The 27113-nt window shown below is 46.1% G+C and overlaps 1 protein-coding gene across 9 annotated transcripts in view; it reads right to left on the bottom strand.

Annotated features, from left to right (window-relative positions):
* Window positions 1-27113, bottom strand: part of dmd (dystrophin) — a 2562635-nt gene that overhangs the window by 141865 nt on the left and 2393657 nt on the right. For 8 of the 9 annotated variants that reach the window (XM_086007360.1, XM_086007362.1, XM_086007361.1 and 5 more), the window contains 3 exons: window positions 22476-22554; window positions 19642-19702; window positions 16900-16938 (listed from right to left, as the gene is read on the bottom strand). In XM_086007360.1, the coding sequence (XP_085863486.1) occupies window positions 16900-16938; window positions 19642-19702; window positions 22476-22554 (179 nt within the window). The remainder of the gene's footprint in view (window positions 1-16899; window positions 16939-19641; window positions 19703-22475; window positions 22555-27113) is intronic. The other variant, XM_086007369.1, reaches the window with a different exon arrangement.

Genomic DNA, 27113 nt, shown 5'->3' with positions numbered 1-27113 from the left:
TATATGATAATTTTAAAGTATTAATCATGAAGAACCTATGTGCGAACGTGATCTTGGGCCTGGATTTCCAGTGCAACCACCAAAGCATCACGCTCAATTACGGTGGGTCCCAGCCGCCCCTCACAGTGTGTGGTCTGGCTACCCTGAAGGTAAAGCCGCCTTCGCTATTTGCGAACCTTACCCCTAACTGCCGGCCAATAGCGACCAAAAGCAGGAGGTACAGCTGGGAGGACAGGCGGTTTATCGCGACCGAGGTAGACAGGCTCCTGAAAGAGCGCATTATTGAACGCAGCAACAGCCCGTGGCGCGCCCAAGTGGTAGTGGTAAGGGGTAGCGAGAAAAAACGGATGGTGATCGACTATAGTCAAACGATCAACAGGTACACCCTACTAGACGCCTACCCACTACCCCGCATATCAGAAATGGTGAACCAAATCGCCCAATACCGGGTGTTCTCCACCATCGACCTCAAGTCAGCGTACCACCAGCTCCCTATCAGACCAGAGGACCGCCCGTACACCGCCTTCGAGGCGAACGGACGCCTCTACCAATTCCTCAGAGTCCCCTTTGGGGTGACGAATGGGGTCTCGGTCTTCCAGAGGGAGATGGACCGCATGGTCGATGACCACCACTTGCAGGCAACCTTCCCCTACCTCGACAACGTCACCATCTGCGGTCACAACCAGCAGGATCACGACTCGAACCTCGAGAGGTTCCTGAAAACCGCACAAAAACTCAACCTCACCTACAACGAGGACAAGTGCGTTTACAACACCACACGCCTCTGCATACTAGGCAGCGTGGTGGAGAATGGGGAAATCGGGCCAGACCCCGACCGATTGCGCCCCCTACGGGAGCTGCCCCTGCCCAACACTCCCAAAGCCCTGAAAAGGTGCCTGGGGTTATTTTCTTATTATTCCCAATGGGTCCCCAACTACTCCGACAAAGCCCGCCCCCTCTTGAAAGCATCCTCTTTCCCGCTCTCTGCTGAGGCCCACGCCGCCTTCAAAAGCATTAAGCAGGATATTGAGCGGGCCACGCTACAGGCAGTGGACGAGAACACTCCATTTCAAGTGGAAAGTGATGCGTCTGACTTCGCCTTGGCGGCCACCCTCAACCAGGCGGGGCGGCCCGTAGCTTTCTTCTCGAGGACCCTCCAAGGGCCCGAGATCAGACACTCCTCCGTGGAAAAGGAGGCCCAAGCCATCGTGGAGGCAGTGCGCCACTGGCGCCACTACCTAGCCGGCAAACGCTTCACCCTACTTACCGACCAGCGGTCGGTAGCGTTTATGTTCAATAATAAACAGAGGGGGAAGATTAAAAATGATAAGATTCTTAGGTGGCGGATCGAGCTCTCCACCTTCGAGTATGACATCATTTACCGGCCAGGGGCCCTTAACGAATCCCCTGACGCCCTCTCACAAGGGATGTGTGCCAGCGCCACCGGGGATCGGCTACAGACCCTCCACAATAACCTCTGCCACCCAGGGGTCACGCGGCTGTTCCACTTCATAAAGTCCCGTAACTTACCCTACTCGATTGAGGAAGTTCGGTCCCTGACCAGGAACTGCCGCACTTGCGCTGAGTGCAAGCCTCGGTTCTACCGCCCAGATAGAGCCCACTTAATCAAAGCTACACGGCCCTTTGAGCGGCTCAGCTTAGATTTCAAGGGCCCCCTCCCGTCCGTCGACCGCAATGTTTACTTCCTGAACATTGTGGACGAATACTCCCGGTTCCCATTCGCCTTCCCCTGCCCAGACATGACCAGCGCCACGGTCATTAAATGCCTCAACAGCCTGTTCTGCCTGTTCGGTATGCCGAGCTACATCCATACGGATAGGGGGGCGTCCTTCATGAGTGAAGAGCTACGCCAGTACATGCTGTCCAAGGGGATCGCCACGAGCCGTACCACCAGCTACAACACCCGGGGTAATGGCCAAGTGGAGCGAGAGAACGGGACAGTATGGAAAACAGTCACTCTAGCTCTAAGGACCAAGGGCCTCCCTATCTCCCGCTGGCAGGAAGTCCTCTCGGATGTGCTCCATTCGATACGGTCGCTATTGTGTACAGCCACTAATACCACGCCTCATGAACGAATGTTTGTCTTTCCCCGGAAATCCACCTCAGGCGTATCCATGCCGTCATGGCTCTCCACCCCAGGTCCGGTACTCGTGCGAAGGCATGTGAGGGGCCACAAGACGGACCCTCTCATGGAGCCAGTACACCTACTCCACGCCAACCCCCAATACGCATATGTCCGGCACGCCGACGGAAGGGAGGACACCGTGTCCATAAAAGACGTCGCCCCAGCCGGCATCGACAACAACCACGGCAATAGCGGCAACGACGATCACAGCAACTCTTACCCACCCACTACTCTTTCATCACCCCCGGAAGAACACCGACCAACGGCACCCCCACCAACTACCCCTCCAACAACCCTGGCGGCACCCCCGGCAGAGACCCAGGAGGCTACCGGGGACACCCAGCCGACACCCGCGGCACCGCAACAGCCACGTCGGTCGCAGAGGACTATCAAGCCCCCGAACAGACTAAATCTATAGAAGGGGTGAATGTGATGAAATATTCCATTCACCACTGCCTGTGACTGAGATCGGTTTCAGTGTCATTTCCCTTCCCCCAGACCTCATTGTATTGTGTACTGGAATGTGCTGTATTGTATACTGGAATGTGCTGGAATGTGCTGTGTGTAGGGCTCCGCCCATACCTGGCCCCGTTTGTAAGCTAGCTTCAGTCTGGCCTCAGTCTCCAGAAGGAAGACATCTCTCTCTCTTACGTGTTACTTTCTAAGTTAATAAAAGCCTTGTTTTTGTTCTGCTAACTTCGAGTCTCGGAATTATTGAGGCACATCAAATATCTCCTCTTTCTCCAGGGCACTCTTCAGCCCTTTGATCTGAACACAGACTTTTGCAACTTCAGACCAGCAGCCAATTTCTCAATGTTCTTGAACGCAGGGGCTGCTGGGTATACGTGGCAGGTATGTTGGCCTCTGTAGGGAGGGGTGGTGGGCAATTTTCCCTCTAATTTTTTTTGGGCTGCATGGCCCCTTTAACAGTTTTGAGCAGTTTACCTATTTCTTTCCACATAATGATGTTTTGCAAAACTGCATGCGCAGTTTTTGCATTTAAAAGCCGGTGAGCCGGCTGCGTGGGAGCTCCAGAGCGTTGGGCGGTCGTGCAGCTTAAAGGTGGGTTCGGGTTTTTTTATATAGGTGTAGGCTTTTTTCAAAATATAGTTCTGGTGTGGGTCTGTACCTGAAGTGTTGACCTGATGGAGTCCTGGAGGACTTGCTGTGTATGTCTGATATTTTCATTTTGTATTTCCTTCATTTGCAGTTCTGCCCTTTTAGGGCATCTTGCCATGACCTTTTGTTCTTTGAATGGTTTCTCATTGCCTCACTGAGATGATCTTTGTATATCTCCTGTCACTTTTCATCTCTTTCCAGCATGTCAAGAACCTTTGCTGGCCATTTAATCCACTAGCTCCCCTCTGTGACAGGAATCAGCATTCTTGATACTCTTACCCATTCCTTACTTACTATTTTGTTCAGCCCCATTCGGGAGCTTTCTTAACTTTCATTTACAACTTCTGATGAAGTGTTCACAAGCAGAACATTAACCGGTCCTTCCTGTTTACAGAGCATAGAATCATACAGCACAGAAGGAGGCCATTCGGCCCATCGTGCCTGTGCTTGCTTTTTGAAAGTCCATCAAAACGACAGCTTACTTCCACTTCTGCAACATCACCTTACCTCGGTTGAAACATTTAGCCACTCTTTTATCACCTACAGACTTAACTTTGCCAAAGTTTTCCTCAATTGTCTTCCAATATCCACCCTACACAAACTCCAATGTACCCATTATTGCACTGCCCACAGCTGACCCTTACCCATCAGACTAGTCCTTGCCGTTTTGTGACTGGACGTTCTGACGAAAGGCCAGCAACCTGAAACGTTAACTCTGTTTCTCTCTCCACAGATGCTGCCTGACCGACTGAGTATTTCCAACATTTTCAGTTTTTACTAAGGATGAAGAAGGCTATGCATTAGAAAACACCAGACTAGCAGCGATACCCAATGCAAAACTCCTGATATTTTCTGCAGTGCAGGAAACTTGGGTACATACGTCAAGCTGGCATTTCAACACCTCCAGCCACCCAAAAACAACTTGGCAGCACGGTGTCTAAACACTGTGATGGCACATGAAATTGAACACATAGCAGGCAACAGTTCACTATAAAACACGTTATACTTTGTGCAAACACAGTGTAAAATTCACTTTCTGCTGACTACATTTAGCAATTAATTCAATTTCCACATATAAGATTTTAACTATTTTTAAAAAAGGAAATCTGTCAGGATATTTTCTTCTTGAATGCTCAATCACGCTGACGCAGCTTTAGTGCTGGCCACTGTTGCTAGGCTACAATCAGTCGCTTGTAAAGGCAGGTCAGCTGAATTGCTCAGAACAGTTCCTGTAGAACTTGTAAAATTATTCATGGCTTAAGGAAGTTAGAAGACACAAATGGGTTTGAATTTTGCAAACAAAAAGGTTTTGGATAGCAATTACTCCCCTCCTCTCCTAAAGATGCTGGCTAACCATAGGGCCACGTGAAATTGGTCCTCTTCTGTCATCGCGGCCCAACCAGTGTGCTGGGAACGCCAGTCAGGTCCCAAGAGGCAGTGCGCCAATTGCGAAGGAGCCGCTGTTCAGCCGATGGGAACGCTGGCACACGACCCACCAAAAGTCCAGGAAGGGTGGGAGATGATCGGGAGATGTGAGAGGGGAGGAGTTCGAGTGCGGTGGGGAAGGAGATCGGGAGGGGGAGGGGGGGCGTGAACGGTGGCTGCCAGTGACCCACAGTTTTAATGTGGAGGCATTAAGGTTCTAAATTCAGGTTATTAAAACATTTTATTACTTACCTTTTTGCTGGCAGTCTCCAGCAGTCCCTTAAAAACCACTGGTTTGGCCGCTGTTCGCCTGAGAAAACTGACTGTAGCGTGTAGTCGCAATCCAATATCATGAAATACGTCTTAGGCCCCCAATTTGCTTAGGCTGGGGGATGTGCCATTCGGCATTGACAGCTGTCTGGTACTTTACCTGTTTTCTTCTCTCCCCTCCTCCAGGTGTTGACCCCTTGCTAGGTGCAGTTCCACTGCCACTCATTGCCCTCCAATGCCTTGCTAAAGTGACCATTGTGCATGTGTGAGCAGGTGAGTGTCAGCAGCAATGTACCCTTTAAGCTGCGCGGTTGCACAATGTTCTTGACTTCCTGCACAGCCGGCAAACCAGCTTTTCATTGGGAAAAACTGTGCATGCGTGGTATTTTGGATGGGCTGCGCAGCCCCTTAAAGGGGTCACGCCACGAACCCCCTCCCCCACAAAAAATAAAGGGAACATTGGTCAGCAAGTCATTCAATTTTGAGGGGCATCACCACAGAGCCTGATTCTGTCATCAGCAGGCATCCACACACTCAAGATACCCAGCACGGGTAGCTGGATAGTGATCAGGAACGGGAACCCATTCCTAGCTCAGGGGTGCTGATACCCTCTGTAATGCCTCCAGTTGCTGCTCCAACTGATGTCAGCTCATTCAGTATAGATTGAGAATCGAACGTGGGACATTCTTGTCACACCCCATTGTGCATTCACCTAGAAAGCCAATGGGAGTTGCTGTTTTCACATTTCTATTATGATGAGGCATACCCCAAGCCTTGTTATCACACTTCAGCATATTTGGCAAATAGTTCTAAAAATATACAATTTGAAATTGAATATAAAAATATAATTTCTTTTGAATTGGATTTGCATGATCATTTAGGCATTAATTTGGTTTATTAACTTAACAAGGAAATCTTGTGAGCACACTGACATTTTGAGTGCGGTGCATTTCTTTCCCATTATTCAACATTTCTCATTTTTATAATTTGTCTGTGACAGAAATTCATTGAAAATTATTTTTTGCTGACAGAACAAAGCAAATCTGGCATTTGTCCAGAGCAGCCAACCCACTTCTATTCACAAATCAGTGAAATGTTATCCTCAAACTGACTCTTTTCATAAAGGTTTAAAGTTATTAACATTTAAATTTATTAATGTTTAATAAAAATTCATTCAATCTCTCAAGTAATTATTGTAGTGTCTCTTCGCTGTTTCTGTGATTCGAATGTAAAATCATTCTTTTAAGTCTGTGGAAATGAAGTCCCAAAGTAGATTTCTGCCCATATCCTCCAACATTGTTTCTGCATATACTTTATGAATTGTCTGACATCTTACCCTATTGGATATCTGATACTATTGAAACCTAACTGAATAATAATGCTATTATTTCAGAATCCTTGTATTTCTAAATTGAAAGTTATGGAGGGAAGGGGAGGGGAGGAGGCATGCGATTCATAGTAAAGTGTAGAAAAGGGGCAGGAAGATACTTCCGAAACTTTTTCACACAAAGGGTAGTGGAAATTTGGAAATCTCTGCTCCAAAAAGGTGTGCATGCTAGGACAATTGGAGCTTTCAAGACTGAGATTTATGTTAGGTGAGGGTATCAAGTGACATGGAGCAGTTGGAGTTGAGGTACAGATGGTCTAATTGAATGGTGGAGTAGGATCGAGGAGCTGAATGGCTACTCTTGTTCCTAATGTTACTAACTTTGAAACAGAAACAGAACATCAACTTTACTTACACATTTACCCTCACTTATAATGTTCTCAGCTATCAGGGTATCTTGGTCACAATAAACTTAATTTGACTGCATATTCTTGGCTGTATTCTTTCTCCTACTTCCCTCTGCTTTGGCAGGTAGGGCAAAAATAGCTGGATGAGAGGGCAAAAGTATTCGGGGTAGCAGAAACTCTTTTGTAACAAGGGATGTGGGTGTGGAGCTGCATGACCAAAAGCTAGGCTGTGTCTGGAGCAATTCAGAGTTCAGGAGTTCACAAGGGTCAATTTTAGATTTGGCCAAATCAGCATGTGAATCCACTGATCACTTGCAATAAACAAGATAAAAGGGCCTTTGACATTATAACCAGAGTCGTGCCAAAATGTGCCACTATCCTGAATGTACTTTTGAATTACACCAGGTGTCTCCCTGTGAACTGGTGGCAAAGGGGAAGCACATATCAGGGCTGGTTGTAACATTTGGGCTAGCGTAGACTATTGACATCATGAAATTTTGCACCTACACACAGTGTCGTAGGACACACAGGCACATCCAACACTGTGCGTCTGCACATCTGCAAAGAAGTTTCTTTTGACTTAAAAAAAAATAATTTAAAATCATTATGGGCATTGGAGAAGGTGCAAGAAAGATTCACAAGGATGATGCCAGAACTGAGAGGATATACTTTTCAGGAAAGGCTGAACAGGCTGGGGCTCTTTACTCTAGAAAACAGAAGGCTGAGGGGTAATCTAATAGAGGACTTTAAAATTAGGAAGTGGTTTGATAGGGTAGATGTAGAGAAGATGTTTCCACTTGTGGGGGAGAACTAAACTAGGAGCCATAAATGTAAGATAGTCACTAATAAATCCAATTGGCAATTCAGAAGAAACTTCTTTACCCAAAGAGTGGTAAGAATGTGGAACTCGCTACCACAAGATAGTGGCCCCGAAATTCCAGATTGTGAGTTGCGCTGGATTTGTGTCAATCTGTCAGGAGTTGTGCCTGCTGATACTCTGCAGAACAGAATCCACCAGAATGCCATGGGTCAGCTTATTTGCATATACATTGGAGGATTCACAGCACAATTCCCAAGTAAAATGGAAATTCATTCTTTAAAAAGCCAAGTCTGGCTGAAGATTGCAGCAGCAGGATGGGGAGGCAGCAGGAGGGGGAGGCAGCAGGATGGAGAGGCAGCAGGATGGAGAGGCAGCAGGAGGGGGAGGCAGCAGGATGGAGAGGCAGCAGGAGGGGGAGGCAGCAGGATGGAGAGGCAGCAGGAGGGGGAGGCAGCAGGATGGAGAGGCAGCAGGAGGGGGAGGCAGCAGGATGGAGAGGCAGCAGGAGGGGGAGGCAGCAGGATGGAGAGGCAGCAGGAGGGGGAGGCAGCAGGAGGGGGAGGCAGCAGGATGGAGAGGCAGCAGGATGGAGAGGCAGCAGGAGGGGGAGGCAGCAGGATGGAGAGGCAGCAGGAGGGGGAGGCAGCAGGAGGGGGAGGCAGCAGGATGGAGAGGCAGCAGGATGGAGAGGCAGCAGGAGGGGGAGGCAGCAGGATGGAGAGGCAGCAGGATGGAGAGGCAGCAGGATGGAGAGGCAGCAGGATGGAGAGGCAGCAGGAGGGGGAGGCAGCAGGAGGGGGAGGCAGCAGGAGGGGGAGGCAGCAGGATGGAGAGGCAGCAGGATGGGGAGGCAGCAGGATGGAGAGGCAGCAGGATGGAGAGGCAGCAGGATGGAGAGGCAGCAGGATGGAGAGGCAGCAGGAGGGGGAGGCAGCAGGATGGAGAGGCAGCAGGATGGAGAGGCAGCAGGATGGGGAGGCAGCAGGATGGAGAGGCAGCAGGAGGGGGAGGCAGCAGGATGGAGAGGCAGCAGGATGGAGAGGCAGCAGGATGGGGAGGCAGCAGGAGGGGGAGGCAGCAGGAGGGGGAGGCAGCAGGAGGGAGAGGCAGCAGGATGGAGAGGCAGCAGGAGGGGGAGGCAGCAGGAGGGGGAGGCAGCAGGAGGGGGAGGCAGCAGGATGGAGAGGCAGCAGGATGGAGAGGCAGCAGGATGGGGAGGCAGCAGGTAAACAGAAGTGTTTGTCTCACTGAGTTGACTGTCATGTAGCTGCACTGGATGGCTCATGTGTGATTTTGTCCCACATATTAAAATTGAGGATCTGGCACAGACAGCTGAAGAACGGACAAGGGCATTGCATTGAAGAATAAAAAACCTCCAAACATTCCTTGCAGAGACTGGACAGAGGGGAGAGAGAGAGACTGCTGGGTCTCAAAGGGACGGAGCCTCAAAAAATGTGTCTCTTACCATGTGGAGGGAGGTGGCATTGGCAGTGAATGCCAACTCTTTCAACCCCCGAACTACAGACCAGACTTCTTAATTCCAAGGGGGTAATCCTTGATAGTGAATCTATGTAAAGCCTCAGTAAGATCACAGTTGGAGTACTGTGCGCAGTTTTGGGCTCCACACTATAGGAAGAATGTTGAGATGATAGAGAGGATACAGCACAGATTCACTAGGGTGCTGCCTGGTATGAGGAAATAAACATACCATTAAAGTCTTGAGAAATTGGGATTGTTTTGTTAGAACAGATGAGATGAGCAGTGATTTGACCGACTTGATTTGAAGAAATGGTACAGAATAGATAGAAACAGCCTGTTTCCAGTAATTAACTGTAAGAGATTTGTGAGAGATCAAGAAGCCTCTTTCCTCGTAGGGTTGTGAGGCTATGGAATGCACTACTGAAGTTATTAATTAAAGCAGAGATCATGTCAACATATGTTAGATAGGTGGCTGAAAGAAAAGGGAAAAAAAGGGAATGGGAACAGGGTAGGCAAGGGATTAGGAGTACAAAAAGAAAATACTGCAGATGCTGGAAATCTGAAATAAAAACAGAAAATGCTGGAGATACTCAGCAAGTCAGGCAGCGTCTGTGAAGAGAGAAACAGAATTAACGTTTCAGGTCGATGACCTTTCGGAGAATTAAAGCTTTGCGGAACACCTCCGTTCAGTCCGTAAGGGTGACCCTGAGCTTCCGGTCGCCTGTCACTTTAATTCTCCGCTTCACCCCCACTCTGATCTCTCTGTCCTCGGCCTATTACACTGTTCCAATGAAGCTCAACGTAAGCTCAAGGAACAGCACCTCATCTTTCGATTAGGCACTTTACAGCCTGCCGGACTCAACATCGAGTTCAACAATTTCAGATAATAATCCCTGCCCCCATTTTTCATGCTGTATGATTTTGCCATTCCCAAAGCACAATATATTCTTTCAATTCCTTCCTCCCCTCCTAAACCACCCCCCCTGTCTCTGCACCTGCTCAATATCTGTTACATCTCCAGCTTTTTCCAGTTCTGATGAAGGGTCCCAGACCTGAAACGTTAACTCTGTTTCTCTCTCCACGGATGCTGCCTGGCCTGCTGAGTATCTCCAGCATTTTCTGTTTTTATATAAGAGATTAGGAGTACTGCTCACGTGGAAGGTAAATACCAACACAGACTGACTGAGCTAAATGGCCTGTTTCTAGGTTGTAATTTCAATGTAATTTTTGTTGAGGAAGTTGAGGAGCTTGCAAAGTAATGTGGCCATCAAAAATGGAGAGAAAGGTACAGAGCTGGAGGTGTTTAAGTAAGGAATTAAGGAATTCCTGAGAGTAGGACTGAGATGGCTGAAGCCTATACTTCCAATGGTAGGGCTAGGGAAGGGAAGGAGGCACATGACACTGGGGTCCGAGGAACAGAGGAAAGCGATACAGAGTGGGAGAACATTTGTCGACACACAACAGGGTGAGGCCATGGAGGAATTTATAGTTAAGAATGAGGTTCTTTATTTAAAAGCATTGGGGGGATAGCGCAGCCAATGCAAGTGAGATAGCCAGTGGTAGAATTTTGGACAAGTTGAAGTTTATGAAGGACAGAAGAAGGGACAACAGCATGGAAAGCATCGGAATAGGCAAGTCTGGAGGTGACAAAGGAATGAATAGGAAATTTCAGCAGCAGAGGGCCTAAGGTTCAGGCAGAGGCGGGCATTGTTATGGAGATGGAAGCAAGCAATCTTGAAGCATGTGGGGATTAAAGCTCAGCTCCTAAATAGCATCCCTAGAGCTCTCCCCTCCAGCTATGAAATATAAGAAAACAGAGGTAAAATGTCTAGGCGTGGCACAACTGACCAAAGCTATAATATTCTTTAGCCTCTTTTATATTAGTACTTACACAGAAAGAAAGAATAAAAGAACTTGCTACTGAAAAATGGGAGCTGGATTTAGGAGTGTAAATGAAGAGAATCAGCTCAGAGACGCTGGTCTCCTTGAATTTTACCTAACCAACCACCAGTATAAAAGCGGTTTTACTGAACTAAGTTTGTAGCATTGCTCCTTATCATCAGACATGGAGACTTTTTCGTTAGCCTCAGTCTGAGAGTGGCACTAACACATAGGCCCAGTAATTCGGGTCCGGGGCTTGCCACGCGTGCAAGCCCCGTATATGCACTTACCCGACGCGCTGACATTTCACCTCCAGGGACGCCTGCAATTCGAGTTTGAAAAAGAAGAATCCCGGGCAGCGTCTGACGTCACGCCGCCCAGGAGTGCAGCCAGCGCGAAGCCTGGAGCGCGCTGTGCAAGTGAGACACGCCCCTTGAGGTCTCAGTTTAATAGGACACGCCCCCAATGTTTCTCACAAGCTGCTAAGCATTTTTACATGCAAAGCAGCATTTTAAATAGGTTTTTGGTATTTTTATGAAGCTTTTGGTAACTTTTATAAACTTTTAAAAACGTTTACATTATTTTGAAGAATCTGAAGTAGTTTTAAACAGATTTAAAGCAATTTAAAGATGTTTAAAAGCCCTAAAATAATTTTTTTTATTCCATTTATTTATTTACCAATGTCGTCGTCATACGTGTCTTCACACTGTTCCCTTTGGCGAACTGTATGAAGTGGTGGAAGGATTTATGGCCGTGATTAACACTCATTCCGTGACCGTAACCATCTTTGAACCAGCCATGAGGGGGGTTAGTCCTATGGCGGGAGGGTTTTACGGGCTCCCACAAGCTATACAAGGAGGGGGGGCCACCCACACCCACGGACGCAAATATCCCACTGGATGTCAACCCAGAATTTAGAGCCGGAGCTCCGACTCCACTTGCCGGGACTGTCTGGAGCGGGGTTCGAAACTCTACCCCGTCTGGCCCAGCGGCGGGGATCCTACCGCTACGCCAAAGGCCCAATCCGATTAGCAACGTGAAATGGCTGGAATGAGCACAATTCACGGCATTAAAAGAACTCACAATTGAACTGATGATGACCTCGGCAATCTCCTCAACGAGGTGGAGGCGCAGCGCCTGCTCATCATTGGTAATGAGAAGTCAAAGGCGCCGCAAAAAGGACAGATGATAGCTTGGTCTTTCAAGTGGCAGCATAGGGCTCCAGTCACGGGGGAGGGAAAAGGCGCAGGAAACGTATGGGTGTCACCTTTTGCGCGGAGTGGGCCTTTTGCGTAGCGGTAAGCATCCCCGCCGCTGGGCCAGAAGGAGTAGGGTTTCGAACCCCGCTCCAGACAGTCCCGGCAAGTGGAGTCGGAGCTCCAACTATAAATTCTGGGTGGACATCCAGCGGGATACTTGCGTCCGTGGGTGTGGGTGGCCCCCCCCCCTCAGATGGGTTGTGGGAGCCCATAAAACCCTCACGCCATAGGACTAACCACCCTAATGGCTGGTATGAAGATGGTTATGGTCACGGAAGGAGTGTTAACGTGGCCAGAAATCCTTCCACCACTTCATACAGTTCCCGAAAGGGAACAGTGAGGATACGTACGACGATGACCTGTTGCGCAATGCACCTCCTTGGACCCTCAGTCGCAGATGCAAGGGGGCAAATCGTGCAATTGTTAAATTTTTCATTTTATTGACATGTAAAATGTTGGCCCAGTAATTCCCTTCCAAACGCGCGAGTACGGTCGGGGTACTTACGCGTCTGTCCGGAGGAAATGCCTGTTTTCAGCATGCACAGCGCATGCGGGGAAAACCGGCATTTCCTGTCCTCTGAACGAAGGGGTTCAGAGGCAGAACGCGTGCGACTGTACAGGCAGCGCGTGCGCAGTAAAATTCGCCGCTTTCATTCATGCTTTCAGTGAGGTCAAGTCCTTACAACTTACACATGAAAAAAGCATGAGTACAGTTGCTCCAGAGGCTGCGGTTGTTTGGGAAAGGGATGAAAGTTATTTTAAGAAATGCTGAGGTAAGTTTTAAAGTTTATTTTTGTTTTTTAAAACGGGTTTTCAGTACTGTAGGTAGAAGGATCAATTGTGGCTATGTGAATTGAATTTGCTGTGTTTATTAAATGTGAAAATGACTCCAACATTTTTAAGAAAGAAACTTTTCATCAGTAATATATTCTTTTAAGTAATTATGTATGTATGTCTGTATATATTCCTTTGCGTGTATGTATATATTCCTTTACTTATGTGTATGAACGTATGTATTTAATTATGACTTTCAGAGAAAGTAATTTATTGGAAAATCATAATTAAAAACATATTCATACACATAAGTAAAGGAATATAAAACATACATACATATACGTAAAGGAATATATGCGGACATACATACATAATTACTTATTACTGATGAAAAGTTTCTTTCTTAAAAGTGTTGGAAATGTTACATTACTCATTTTAGAACACTCATTCTCACATTCAATTCACACAGCCACAATTGCTCCTTCTACCTACCGTACTGAAAACCCGTTTAAAAAAAAAAAATTTAAACTTTAAAACTAACCTCAGCATTTCTTAAAATAACCTTCCTCACTTTCTCCAAACAAAAATATTGCCTTTCAAAAGCTCCACGATAAAATATATCTTCCTCCGCAGCCTTGAAACAACTTTACACATGCTTTTTTCAAGTGTAACTTTTAAGGACTTACCCTCACTGAATCCATGAATGAAATCGACGAAGTTCACTGCGCACGCGCTGCCTGTGCAGTCGCACGCGCTGTGCCTCTGAACCCCTTCGTTCAGAGGACCGGAAATGCCGGCGTTCTCCGCATGCACGGTGTTTCCTGAACGCCGGCATTTCATCCGGCCAGATGCGTGAGTACCCAGACCGTACTCACGCATTTGGACCCGAATTACTGGGCCATAATGTTTATATTTTGAAGGCCATTTGTAGCTTTCATGAGAACCTGAACATTCTGAGGAAATGGTTGACTGCCCTCAGGAAGAGTAATGTTACATATAAACCGCTAAAGAATTTATTAGCATTCTCTTACATCTACTCTCACTGCAGTCCGGTGACAAAGTGTGTTGCCCCCTGCCGCCATGACATAATGAGAGTTGATGCCCACTATTTCCCACATGAAATCACAGTTTAGGGCACACCATAAGGGGAAGGCATAGAGTGCGAGTCCTGTGCACTTTCCTACAGGATAGAGGCAAAATAGGATTACTTTCATCATGATGCCATATTGCAAAAGTGGCACGCTGATGCGTTCTGACACAATTTACAAAGCTGTATGCTTGTCCGACCTGGATGGGATGAAATTTCCTCCAATTGATCATTGGGAAGACTGAAGTCATTGTCTTTGGCCTCCGCCACTAACTCCGTTCCCTAGCCACCGATTCCATCCCCCTCTCTGGCAAACTGTCTCAAGCTGAACCAGACAATTCGCATCCTTGGCATCCTATATGACACTGAGCTGAGCTTCTGACCATATATCCTCTCCATCACAAAAAACGTCTACTTTCACCTCTGTAATGTCGCCCATCTCCACCCCGCCTCAGCTCATCTGCTGCTGAAACCCTCATCCATGTTTCTGTACCTCCAGGCTTGACCATTCCAATCCTCTCCTGGCTGGCTTTCTATCTTTCACCCTCTATTAACTTGAGGTCATCCTGAACTTTGCTGCCTGTATCCTGTATCACACCAAGTCCCGTTCACCTATCATCCTCATGCTCGTTGACCTAACAATGCCTCGATTTTATAATTCCCATCTTTGTGTTCAAATCCCTCCATGGCCTCGCCCCCTCCCTATCTCTGTAACTTCCTCCAGTACTACAACTCTGAATTTGCAGTCGAAGGCTTCCCGCGGACGGATGCCTCCGACCGGCAAAAAATCTATGGGCCGTATATTCCGATCCCTACGGGTGTGTATGGACCCGTAGGGACATCGGAAATGCCGGTTTCAGGCATGCACAGCGCATGCACTGGAAACCAGCATTTCCGATCTGTCACAAATGCTCTTGTCAGATCAGACGCCTGCCCTGGAGCAGGGCCTTCGCGGGCAGAGGGATCCGCTTTCTGGAAACCCACCGCCTGCAGAAAACCCTTAGAATTCTTACGCCTGGCAAGGCCTGCTTTTACCAGGGTAAGAGTTGGAAAAAGTTTTTTTTTTAAATTACTTTTAAAAAAGGTAAGTTTATTTTTAGCCCTGTAAAAAACTTTAATTTTTTTTTTAAATTAAATTTTTGTTTAAAATATTTAAATTATAATTTCAACTAATTTTAAAAAGGTGATTTAAAAAATTTTTATTTAAAGTTTTACTATGTTTTTGGGATGATCTCCATTCATATATTTGACAGGTCTATCTGTCAAGTGTATGAAGGGAGATTCCCTTCTTCGATTGGCTCCCCATGGCCCACATGATCCCAGGGACGCTTGCGAACTTCCTGCGCCTCTGGGATACGTGGGTCCTGCTTGGAGTTTGGAGAGGCCCAGGATTGGAAGTATAGGCGCCTTGGGATCCCTCGGGTAAGTTCGCAGATTTTTCCAGATCGGAGACCTCCTTCTGCCTCGGGATCCACGGAGACTCGCACGCCTGGGTTTCTATGCATAGACATGCGTGGAAGCCCACATGTCCTGGGGCACACGTGGTTCGCAAGCGCCCCTGGGATCATGTGGGCTGGCCCAACGAATGACAGAAAGGGATCCCCATTCATGCGTATCGGGATTTCGTATGTACCGAAGCCCCATAAGTATGAATGGGAAAACCCCAAAAAATACCTCTACACTTTAAATAAATTTTTAAAAACCATCACATATTTAAAATTAATTAAAATGGCATGTAATTCAATATTTAAAACAAAAATTTAATTTTTTGAAAAATAAATTTACATATTTTAAAGGGGCTAAAAATAAACTTAACTTATTTCACAAGTTTTTAAATGTATAAATTATTGATAACATTTTATTTTTCTGTTTTTTAAAACTCTTAGGCTGGTAAAAGCAGGCCTTATGCCTGCTTTTACCAGGCATAAGAATTTTATGGGCATTCGCTGGGCAGAAGTTGGGTAAATAATCCAACTCTCCGCCCGCGGATGCCCTTTTCCCGGGGATGCGGATTCTTGACAGATCACAAGTTCCAGGTTTTAGCACATGCGCAAATCCAGGAACTTGCAAGGCCCTTACAGGTGCGTGCGCACCTCGTACGCACCCGTAGGGGCCGCAAAATACGGCCCTCTGTGTTCCTCCAATTCTGGCCTCTGTGCATCCTTCCTTCCTTCGCCCCACCATTGATGGCCATGCCTTCAGCTGTCTAGGCCCTAAATTCTGGAATGGATCCCTAAACCTCTATGCCTCTCCACCTCTCTCTCCTCCTTTAAGACGTCCTATCTCTTTGACCAAGCTTTTGGTCACTTGTCCTAATGTCGCCTTCTTTGGCTCGGTGTCAATTTTTGTCTGATTACGCTTCTGTGAAATGTCATGGGTGTTAAAGGCTATATAAATGCAAGTTGGTGTTGTTTGTAAAAGAGTAAAAAAAAGTTGCTAAAGATATTTTCATGAACACGGTACACCCTTAAACTGGGATTTTGCTGCTACATACTGTACTTTAAAGTTACAATGGAGTAGAGGGCCCAGAAAGTACTTACGAGAAGGAAGGAGGCAGAACTGTGTTTCTGTGCATTGCAGCCCAATTAAATCCCATTCTCCACCACTGCCTGAACCATATCAGCCTCTATTTATAAGATAAAGTCATTTTGCACGCAAGGACGCATGTACAGTCAATCACAAGTCAGAGAAGGTTCAATTCTTCAAAAAAAAGCATGCTTATATCAGGAATTCTTATCAGAAAGTCACCTTTTCACAATTACTAATTGATCCCAGAGCCAACACACAGGGACAAATTGCTTCTAAACCACATGCTTTTAAGTGGAAAAAGCTATTAAGCACGGCAGGGTAACTTTCTAAAAACTACAAGCAAATCTATTAGACAATAAGCAGTTAGATATCTCACTCTGATGACCTTAGTTTACTTCCGATCACAGTCTTTGCACTGTAATAAAAAAAAACACTTGCTTAGAAGAAGAAGAATGGTATGCTGTTATTAGGAAATAAACCCCACTGAAACAGATAAAGAAAAATCTCTATGTGTCTAATTAGCTCTCAAGGTGAGCAGCCTGAATATCTAGGCCCTCTCTGCTGTTTATCCCTTATACATATCTGCTTTTGTAATTTACTAATACAATCTGCATGGATTTGCCCTATTTCTGCACTCTTACTGGTACTCTGGATAAAGCATCATCTCACTCTCACTTATTTACTGTATTTAGTTAAATACAATACCACAGAAATAAAATGTGTCCCACCAAGTGAATTTAGTATAATTGGTGCAAGCTTTATACATTTAAGTTGAAGGTGTTTTGTGAACCTTTCACCTTTGTCGGTAGACCTGATAAAATTGGGTTTCCTGGATGCTGGTCTCAGTGAATCTGGTAAGTTTACTTTGGGGTTGCCAGTGGCTGCGTGAGACCCAAGCATCGGGCTCCAGTGACACGAGCACACCGCCGAGCCAATAGAAAAGCAGCTTCCGTCTATGACAGTGTTTTGGGTCTTGAGTCTTAAAAGCTGTTTTTATAATGGGTTAAGTGCCTCACTTTGGGAGCTGATGGCAGTAGAGTGACACCTAACCCAATATAAAAGGAGCTGGAGATACTGTTTTCAAACACAGTGAAAAGAGGAGTTAAAAAAAAAAAATATATTAATACCAGTTGTGTTTTGGCATGAAATAGTACTTCAAGGAAATGGCTCGTGACTGAAAATATGACTGAATAGTATGTTACAGTGTGTGTCTGGGCCCCTGGCAGTCTAGACGCGGTGTATGTCTGGGCCCCTGGTAGTCTAGATACAGTGTGTCACTGGGTCTTTGGTAGCCTAGATGCAGTGTGTGTCTGAGTCCCTGGTAGTCTAGACGCAGTGTGTGTCTGGGCCCCTGGCAGTGTAGACGCAGTGTGTGTCTGGGCCCCTGGCAGTCTAGACGCAGTGTGTGTCTGGTCCCCTGGTAGTCTAGATGCAGTGTGCATCTGGGCCCCTGGCAGTCTAGGTACAGTGTGTGTCTAGGTCTCTGGTAGCCTAGATACAGTGTGTGTCTGGGCCCCTGGCAGTCTAGATACAGTTTGTGTCTGCGGCCCTGGTAGTCTAGGTGCAGTGTGTGTCTGGGCCCCTGGCAGTCTAGACGCAGTGTGTGCCTGGGCCCCTGGTAGCCTAGATACAGTGTGTGTCTGGGCCCCTGGCAGTCTAGATACAGTGTGTGTCTGCGGCCCTGGTAGTCGAGACGTAGTGTGTGTCTGGGTCTCTGGGTAGTCTAGATGCAGTGTGTGTCTGGGGCCCTGGTAGTCTAGATGCAGTGTGTGTCTGGGCCCCTGGTAGTCTAGATGCAGTGTGTGTCTGGGCCCCTGGCAGTCTAGATGCAGTGTGTGTCTGGGCCCCTGGCAGTCTAGATGCAGTGTGTGTCTGCGGCCCTGGTAGTCTAGACGCAGTGTGTGCCTGGGCCCCTGGTAGTCTAGATGCAGTGTGTGCCTGGGCCCCTGGTAGCCTAGATACAGTGTGTGCCTGGGCCCCTGGTAGCCTGGATACAGTGTGTGTCTGGGCCCCTGGCAGTCTAGATACAGTGTGTGTCTGCGGCCCTGGTAGTCTAGACGCAGTGTGTGTCTGGGTCTCTGGGTAGTCTAGATGCAGTGTGTGTCTGGGCCCCTGGTAGTCTAGACGCAGTGTGTGTCTGGGCCCCTGGCAGTCTAGATGCAGTGTGTGTCTGGGCCCCTGGCAGTCTAGATGCAGTGTGTGTCTGGGCCCCTGGTAGTCCAGATGCAGTGTGTGTCTGGGCCCCTGGTAGTCTAGACGCAGTGTGTGTCTGCGGCCCTGGTAGTCTAGACGCAGTGTGTGTCTGGGCCCCTGGCAGTCTAGATGCAGTGTGTGTCTGGGCCCCTGGCAGTCTAGATGCAGTGTGTGTCTGGGCCCCTGGTAGTCTAGATGCAGTGTGTGTCTGGGCCCCTGGTAGTCTAGATGCAGTGTGTGTCTGGGCCCCTGGCAGTCTAGATGCAGTGTGTGTCTGGGCCCCTGGTAGTCTAGATGCAGTGTGTGTCTGGGCCCCTGGTAGTCTAGATGCAGTGTGTCACTGGCAGCTTAAGCTGCTTTTACCCTGCAGCTGTTTCAGTTTAGATTCAGGAAGACCCATGTCCATAACTTGGCTCCCTTGTCCCAGCAGCAAATCTGTACACATGAGTCTATGAGTCTGCCCCTGAGACGAGGGAGACTGATCTAACCTTTTCAAGGCTGGAAGCTAGCTGATGAATACATGTCTCCTAGAATCAGAACTAAAACACCAGAAGTGTAAAAAGCAGATTTAATTTCTCTGTCAATTCGTAAAGCCTCAGTGTATGAGATTGGCATTCAGAGGATCTTAAATCCAGCTCCTTTAGCTGCCTTTATGTTACACCAAGACCTGTGCCAGTCAGGATTCAAAACAGCCAGTGGTTGAGAAGATCTGGTACAAATGAATCTTTTAGGTTGCAACCAGCTGTGCAACACCTGCAAGTTGGGAGCCTGCATCACTGTCACAAGACTTAGTGCAAGATAAAAGCATCTTTTTGAGCCCATCTGTAATGTTATCCCTATTTCTAAGAGCTTTTAGTTTATATGCTAAACAAAGATGCTTTACAACCTTTTGATGAGCATATACAGTTTTAAAAGTAGTACTTACTTGATGTAGTAGGGCACTTTGTTGGGCGATATTGCCCGCTCCCAAGGACCTTGGACAGAAGCTGGAAACAAAAAGCCAAAGAGAAAAAGGTTAAGTCCAGAGTAAATAAGAAAAATACATTAATCATTAAAGTTACTATTTTTACACTCAGCTCAGCAGATCTCCATCTGTTTGCTCAGCTGCCCATGAAGAAGGGAAGGATTAACCCAGCGGTCTGAGAAATATTTCTATAATCTGTTTGAAATTGAACTCTATCAACCACAAAAATAATGGTGAAGCACATGGGTTACGAACCTGGAAAGTCGATAATTACAGTGTACATTACTTTTAATGTCACCATCGCATTTCACACCATAAAACAGTGAAAACATGTTTAATAAATCACCAGTGAGATTATCTAGGAATGTTCCATTACATACTGCTGCAACTATAACATTAGTATAACGCAAAAGATACAGAAATAAACTTCCTGTAAAATATTGTGAATAAAACCATTGAAAAGCAAAATACAGTGCATTGTTCTTGTTAACTAGGCTTTCTCCATTCTGACAGAAAGTGAGATGAGTTGTCAGTGAATAAATATTCAAGGGTTACATTGAAATCTTCGGAGGTCGTCATTTGAACACCCCTGCTCTGGTACTTAATTATTGTCAACCGTGACTCTGGAAGCACTCTCGCCTCTGAGTCAGAAGGTGCGGGTTCAAGTCCCACTCCAGAGACTTGAACACTGAGAGAGTGCTGCACTATTGGAGGTGCCGTCTTTCAGATGAGGCGTCCCCGTCTGCCCTCTCAGGTGCACGTAAAAGTACCCACAGCACTATTTCCAAGAAGAGCAGGGTAACTTTGAATAAGGTTGTATTTCTCCACTAAGAAAGGAGGCCACATGAATATCAATAATTTGTATAATGGTGTCAGCAGGTCTACTAAAACCAGTGGCAATGTTCATGAGGTTGCTAGAGCAACCTTTACTGGAAGTAAGTTCATGAAGAGTGCCAAGGGGTCCAGAGAATGATCTATTGGCATCATTATATTACACCATGAATATTCACAAACTTGCTCCTGTCTTGTTTACTTTGACACATCAACTGGTGATAAATAATGCAGAGTTAATGAAGTCCCAATACGTATGAGTTCAATTTTTAAAGGAAAACTGTATGACCAGTCTATAAGAGCATTTGTAAAATTAATTACAAACTCCAATCAGAAAATCTACCTTTCATCACTGGGGCGGGGCGGGGCGGGGGGGTGGGTGGTGATGTCTGTGGAATGGCTTACTCTAATGAATGATGCATCGACAACTTGCTCTACACATTTGTGTACAACGGATTGGCTAATGTGACTGATGTCCCCAGTGATAACCTGGAATGGTCCCAGAGCATACTATTTTAAGGCTAAGCTGTGCGGCTGCGCAGTCATCTGTTAGGTCCCGCACAGGCCACTCACTGGTTTTTCCATTGTAGATACAGACGACACATGTGTAAAAACTTGAATGGGCCGCACACTGGAGGAGGCAGGCCGCACAGGAGGCAGTGCACCTTACAGGGGATGGTAGCTGTGACCTTTATAGCCACTGGCAGTATGGTATCTTTGGTAGAGGTGAGCTGTAGGTTGGGTTGCAACATGTAACACACTGATGTCTTCCTTCGTGAAGCTCAGCCTCCACAAGCGCTCTTCTGGGACAAATAGAGGTAAGAGCTCCTCAATCTGTGTACCCTGGCTTGGGGCTTCCGACAGGTGGCTGCTATCTGCTTCTGGTACTGCCTGAGCGGCCTGGCCTCCCTCCATTATCCCACCTCTTCTGTCCCCCAGAAGCAAAGATACAGGGGAATTCTCAATACGTAACCACTTGGGCGCTCTCTTTAATGAGGGTGGAGGGCAGAAATGGCAGCCCCACAGCAAACGGCACAACGGCAGATGGTTAAACAGTTCTCAACAGCAAAACAAATCACTGAAATTGCATGTGAAGTCAGGTATTGGTTTAATGTAGCTGCTGGGATCTTTAAATTAAACTGGCGCCTTTTCTGTAGTGCCTAACCCTGGATGCCTAGTTCATGCAGCTGAGAATATGACTGGGCACAACTGAAGCAGTAATGACCGTTTCCACCTCATTTGAATGTGCCTGACTAAAAATAGGTGGGTGCTTTCTGTGCCCACTGGAAATGATAAGAAAAAAAAGACCAGGCAGAAAATTGGACATGGATCAGATCAGCCATGATCTTATTGAATGGTGGAGCAGGTTCGAGGGGCCAAATAGCCTACTCCTACGTCTTATGTTCTTATGTAACGAACCCTGCCCCATTCTCTTCCACTGCCCACCTCATAACTGCCCAAAATTTGGGTGGTAGGCTGAGGAAAATCTAGGCTATGATGTGAATGAATTTTCATAATCAGAAAAATAAATCTTGGTGTTCAAGCCATGATCCCACCTTCTATCCTGCCCCATCTTGCCCTGTCTGGTTTGGAACATGCCAAATGGTAGCACATACCTGAGATAATTTGTAGAACCAATGCGCTCCACATTACTATGATTATCAAGTGTCGCTTGGTTTATAAGTGGTTTAGGGTATTGTGTAAAAATAACTTCTGTTCTAATAATGTGAAATAACAGCTCAAAGAAAAAGATAGGTTTCCTTTGGGAGAATGAGAATCAATGCGACTGGAAAATAAACTACGTTAAATGGGTCTTTTTGATTTTATACTCCAGGTTGTATTACATTTTGAATACACTTGTAGATAGATGCATTTTGAAAATGAACAAATTGTTTTATACATAGAAAAAACTTTCAGAATGCGATTGGAAGATCACTTTAAGATGGTGTGCATCCATTACTTACTGGACAGGAAGTGCTGGGATGTGGGACCAAAGTCCCTATGGGCCTCATGCAGCTGCTTCAGGCGCTCATCTATGGACACCTAGAGAGAAGAGAAGGAATTATTAGTATGGCTGAAAGGATGTGGTTAACCGTTGTCTTTATCAATTGTGCATTAAGTATATTTTCAAGGAGTTAAAATGTGCCTATCCTGGTATAGCAATCTTCATTTCCTATGAACCATAATTTTTCATCTAATTTTCTTCCCTTTAGACTAACTTCATGACAAGTAATTAAAACTATGATTGCTGGGACTGTAACTAATTTTTACTTTAACACTAATGGGATTTTTCTTCCCTTGCCCTTCCAGCTTTCTTATATTGTAATATGACAAGAATATAAATACATTTTTAGCAGTACCAACATGAGGACTTACTGCCTGCTTCTGGTCACAGGGACACAGCCCCCTACCTAAAATGACAATTTCAATTTATAGTTAGGGTAAGTTCTGCTCTTCAAGGGTAAGGATGTCAGTGCAGGGATATGGAACATTTTCCCTCTTTTTTGTTACCCAGTCAGGTATAGCACAGCCACATGGGAAGAACAGCACTCTATACTGCCTCAGTAATTCGCCTTAATCCCAGCCTCAGAAGAATGCCTCTCCCTCTCCCTCCCCCTCTCTGGCCCCCAACCAATTTCTCCATTTCCAATAACCAGGCTGCCTTTTAGCTTCTCTGAGTGAGGTTGCCAAGTTAATGCCAAATTAGGGACAGCTTTGTGCTGTATTGAACTTTATGCCAGCTGAGATAAACTTGCACTCCATCAGTCCGGCTGGCTTCAAATCCAGTTCCAGAATGAAAGACGAGTGTACTGACCCAAACTGCTTGAATTGCTAATTCTTTTTTGTAAACTATATTGATACTTACAGTGCCAATGAGCAATGGAGCCTGGAGTTTAAGCCAGCATTGTAACAAATGATTAAATTATTCTGGTCTTCCATCATCAACTAAGATAGTTATGGAGACTGAATAGAATGGAAAGTAGTCCCATCTGACATGTCAGAATAAATGATCAAATTAAGAGACTGGTGAGTGACATAAATGTATTCAGTTGCCTGCAGCTTCACAAACAGTGTTGATATTTTATATAGTTATACAGTTAGAGCGAGAGAGAAAGGGATAGAGGGGAAAAAGTGGCAGAAGGGAGTTGTGCAATATTATTAACAAATGTTAACATGTGTTCCTTTTACTACTATTTTAATGAACCTGTTTACTTTATATCAGCAATATTTTGCATGTGGCATGTGTACAGTATAACACCATTGACTTCATAGAAATCATCAGCTTGTTGTTGGTAATGAGTCCATCACCAAGAGTGGCTTGGTAGTAACACTACTGACTGAGCTGGCTGAGTTTTGAAAGGCACAGCTGTCAGACTGGGCAGAACCAACACGAGGTAATAACTTACTTGACCACGTCCTCACCAATCTACCTGTCACAGATTTGCCTGTCTATGGCAATATTGGTAGGAGTGACCAACGCACAGTCCTTGTGGAACCAAGTTCCGTCTTCACACTGAGGACACCTTCCATCGTGTCATGCGGCATTACCAGTATGCTAAGTGGGGTAGATTAAGAACAGATCTAGCAGCTCAAAATTGGGCATCTGTGAGGCGGTGTGGGCTATCAGCAGCAGAATTGTATTCCATCACAATCATGGCCTGGCATATCCCTCACGCCTCCATCACCATCAAATGGATGATCAACCCTGGTTCAATCAAGAGTGTAGAAGAGCATGCCAGGAGTAGCACCAGGCATACCTGAAAATCAGGTGCCAACCTGGTGAAGTTACACATGCATGCTAAACAGCGGAAGCACCATGCTATAGACAGAGCTCAGCAATCCCACAACTATTGGAACCTTTGTTTGAGGAGCCCGATGGTGTGATCTATGAGAACCCTGGATCTGGCGTGACTCTCATTCTATCACGCTGTGCTTCTGTGCCCAGGTTTATGACAGGAGCCTCCATGAGCCAGGAGTTCAGCGGATAGATCTTGCCCCCAAGCCTGACATCGGACAGTCTGGGTGGAAGAGAGGTGTTATTGAGGACTGGCGTAGGATGAAGGCATCAAGACTACTGCCAGAATACTGGGCACAGACCAGCGTAATTCAATGCCTATGGTCACAGACGAGTTGCTCATTTAAGGGACGGAATCCCTTCCTGTTGTAATAGAGGGCTTGGTCTTGTATGGGAGCACGCAGGTGCAGTCGATAATGCCCTGCACCTGAGGAAATCTAGCAATTATTGCAAAGCCCACTGCTCTCTCCTCCTGCTTGGCTTCCTCCATTGGGAAGGTGACAAATTTCTGGGAGCTAGCAAACTCTGCATCTGTGACCTTGAATGCAGTGTGCACAGCAAACTGAGAGATGTTACTGATGTCACCCGCTGGATTTTGGAAGGAGCCCGATGCAAAAATGTCCAGGACCACAGTAACCTTCACAGTCACATGCAGTGCTGTGGATGACCTGATGCTGGGCTGCAATTCTTGATTGAACAGATGGCAGAGGCCACTGCCTCCCTGGAGAAGCGAAGCCACCTAATGCACTGCTCCTCTGTGAAGTGGAGGTAAAAAATCCGGTTTCTATACACCTTCATGGTGTAAAGCCTCCTCTGCCCTTCCCTCCTTTGCCCTCTTTTAGCAGCTCTCTGTTGCCGCTGCCCCTGCCGCTGATGTCACAGCCCCAAAATCAGCAAAACATAAGACCATAAGAAATGGGAGCTGGAGTAGGCCATTTGGCCCTTTGAGTCTGCTCCGCCATTCAATAAGACCATGGCTGATCTTCTACCTCAACTCCACCTTCCCGCACTATCCCCATATCCTTTAATTCCCCAAAATTTATCGATCTCTGTCTTGAATATACTCAACGACTGAGCATCCACAGCTCTCTGGGGTAGAGAATTCCAAAGATTCACAACCCTTTGAGTGAAGAAATTTCTCCTCATCTCAGTCTAAATGGCCAACCCCTTATTCTGAGACTGTGACCCCATGTTCAAGATTCCCCAGCCATTTTCTCAGCATTAACCCTGTCAGGCCCCTTAAGAATTTTATATGTTTTAATTATATCACCTCTCATTCTTCTAAACTCTAGGGAATATAGACCTAGTCTACTCAATCTCTCCTCATAGGGCAATCCCCTCATCCCAGGAACCAGTCCGGTGAACCTTTGTTGTACTCCCTTTAAAACACTCTCAAGTAACCCGTCAAGTCCAATCAAAGACTCACCTTAATAGAGGTGAGATTCCCTTTAAATACCGCTTCTGAAGTATGCTTTCCAACTGTTAAGGCAATGACTTCCTGGCTGAGGTTAAGATCTCCTGGCTGAGGTTAAGACCCAAGAAATCAGGCACTTCCATGCACAAATTTAGCAAACACGTCCTTATTCAGGTGCAGGATGCTCATATTAATATTTAAATCAAAACTGTGCACATTATGGGCATCCGTCAGGGCTGGCTTAAAAAAACTCTCCGGACCAATTTAGCACAGGCCCCCCAGTGCACACGCAAACTGCACGTGGGGCTGTCGTGCTGCTAAATTCGTCATTGTTGCACCTGTTTCACGTCGTAAGAATGGGCACAACGATGTGGAATTTAGACCCCAGGGAATCAGGTAATCTGCTAAAGCAAAAATGTAAACTGACTGCAATTTTATGAATGAATAGGAAGATTATTATATTATATTGACACAATTTTGTGGGTCAGGTGACATTTTTGAACAACATGAACAGTTGCCATTTCCAATGTGACTGGAACCTCTCAAATATTACAGAGCTTTAGTTGCTCCTAACCATTCCAATACCATACGTTTTATCATTGCAACAAAATACAGTGCTTGTTAAAGGATTGAAATGTCCACTATCAGACCACTGCAATGACCAACAGGCAATCTTTGCCATAAACATCAGCTCTGAGCAAGACCTCTTTTGATATCTTACGCGACTACATCAATCATATGAAAAAATATTTTTTTTGTTGACTTGCAGCTGTCTAAGCAGCACAAAGCTTTTCCATACAGGTCAATACGGAATGTGATTTGATCTTCCCTTTCTTACTTCGCAAAACAACTTCAAACGGACTCTAGTCTCCTATACGAAGATAATTACCAAATTAAATTACTAATAGATTACTACTGACGTGGTTCATAAAAGGCAGAACGACTTGTGCTTGTTTCTCTTTAGCTCAGAAACACCATCCATTTGACTTTTGGTGTTATCTTTGATGTACTGAATAGGGTAAAAGGCTGAAATTTAAAAAAATTGTCTTTGACAAAGATGCTGGAAGTTGCCACAACAAAGCATCAAAAACCTTCCAACAGTTGTTAATTACTTTTTTATTTTCTTGAAACGTGTTGAGCAATGGTCTTTGAGTGGCTGCTTCCTTGCAAAGTTCCCACACTCCACTTTTCCTCTTGTTTGCAGAAAGGTGCTGGAGAGAAATTCTCAGAGAATACTGATGCCTGTGCTTTATCATTTCTACACATTGAACAGATTCGTCCATCGACCTGACACAAATCAAACTGTTTATCCCAGCAGATTTTATGAAGAATCTGTCGCAGATAGGGAACGGTAGCATAGTGGTTATGTTACTGGACTAGTAATCCAGAGAC

Source organism: Somniosus microcephalus, chromosome 14 (assembly GCF_052327205.1).
Source record: "Somniosus microcephalus isolate GS21.2 chromosome 14, FLI_Smic_1.0, whole genome shotgun sequence".
In the NCBI taxonomy this organism is placed as follows: Eukaryota; Metazoa; Chordata; class Chondrichthyes; order Squaliformes; family Somniosidae; genus Somniosus; species Somniosus microcephalus.
The sequence above is the reverse complement of the archived record's forward strand: the minus strand, read 5'-3'. Positions and strand labels throughout refer to the sequence as shown.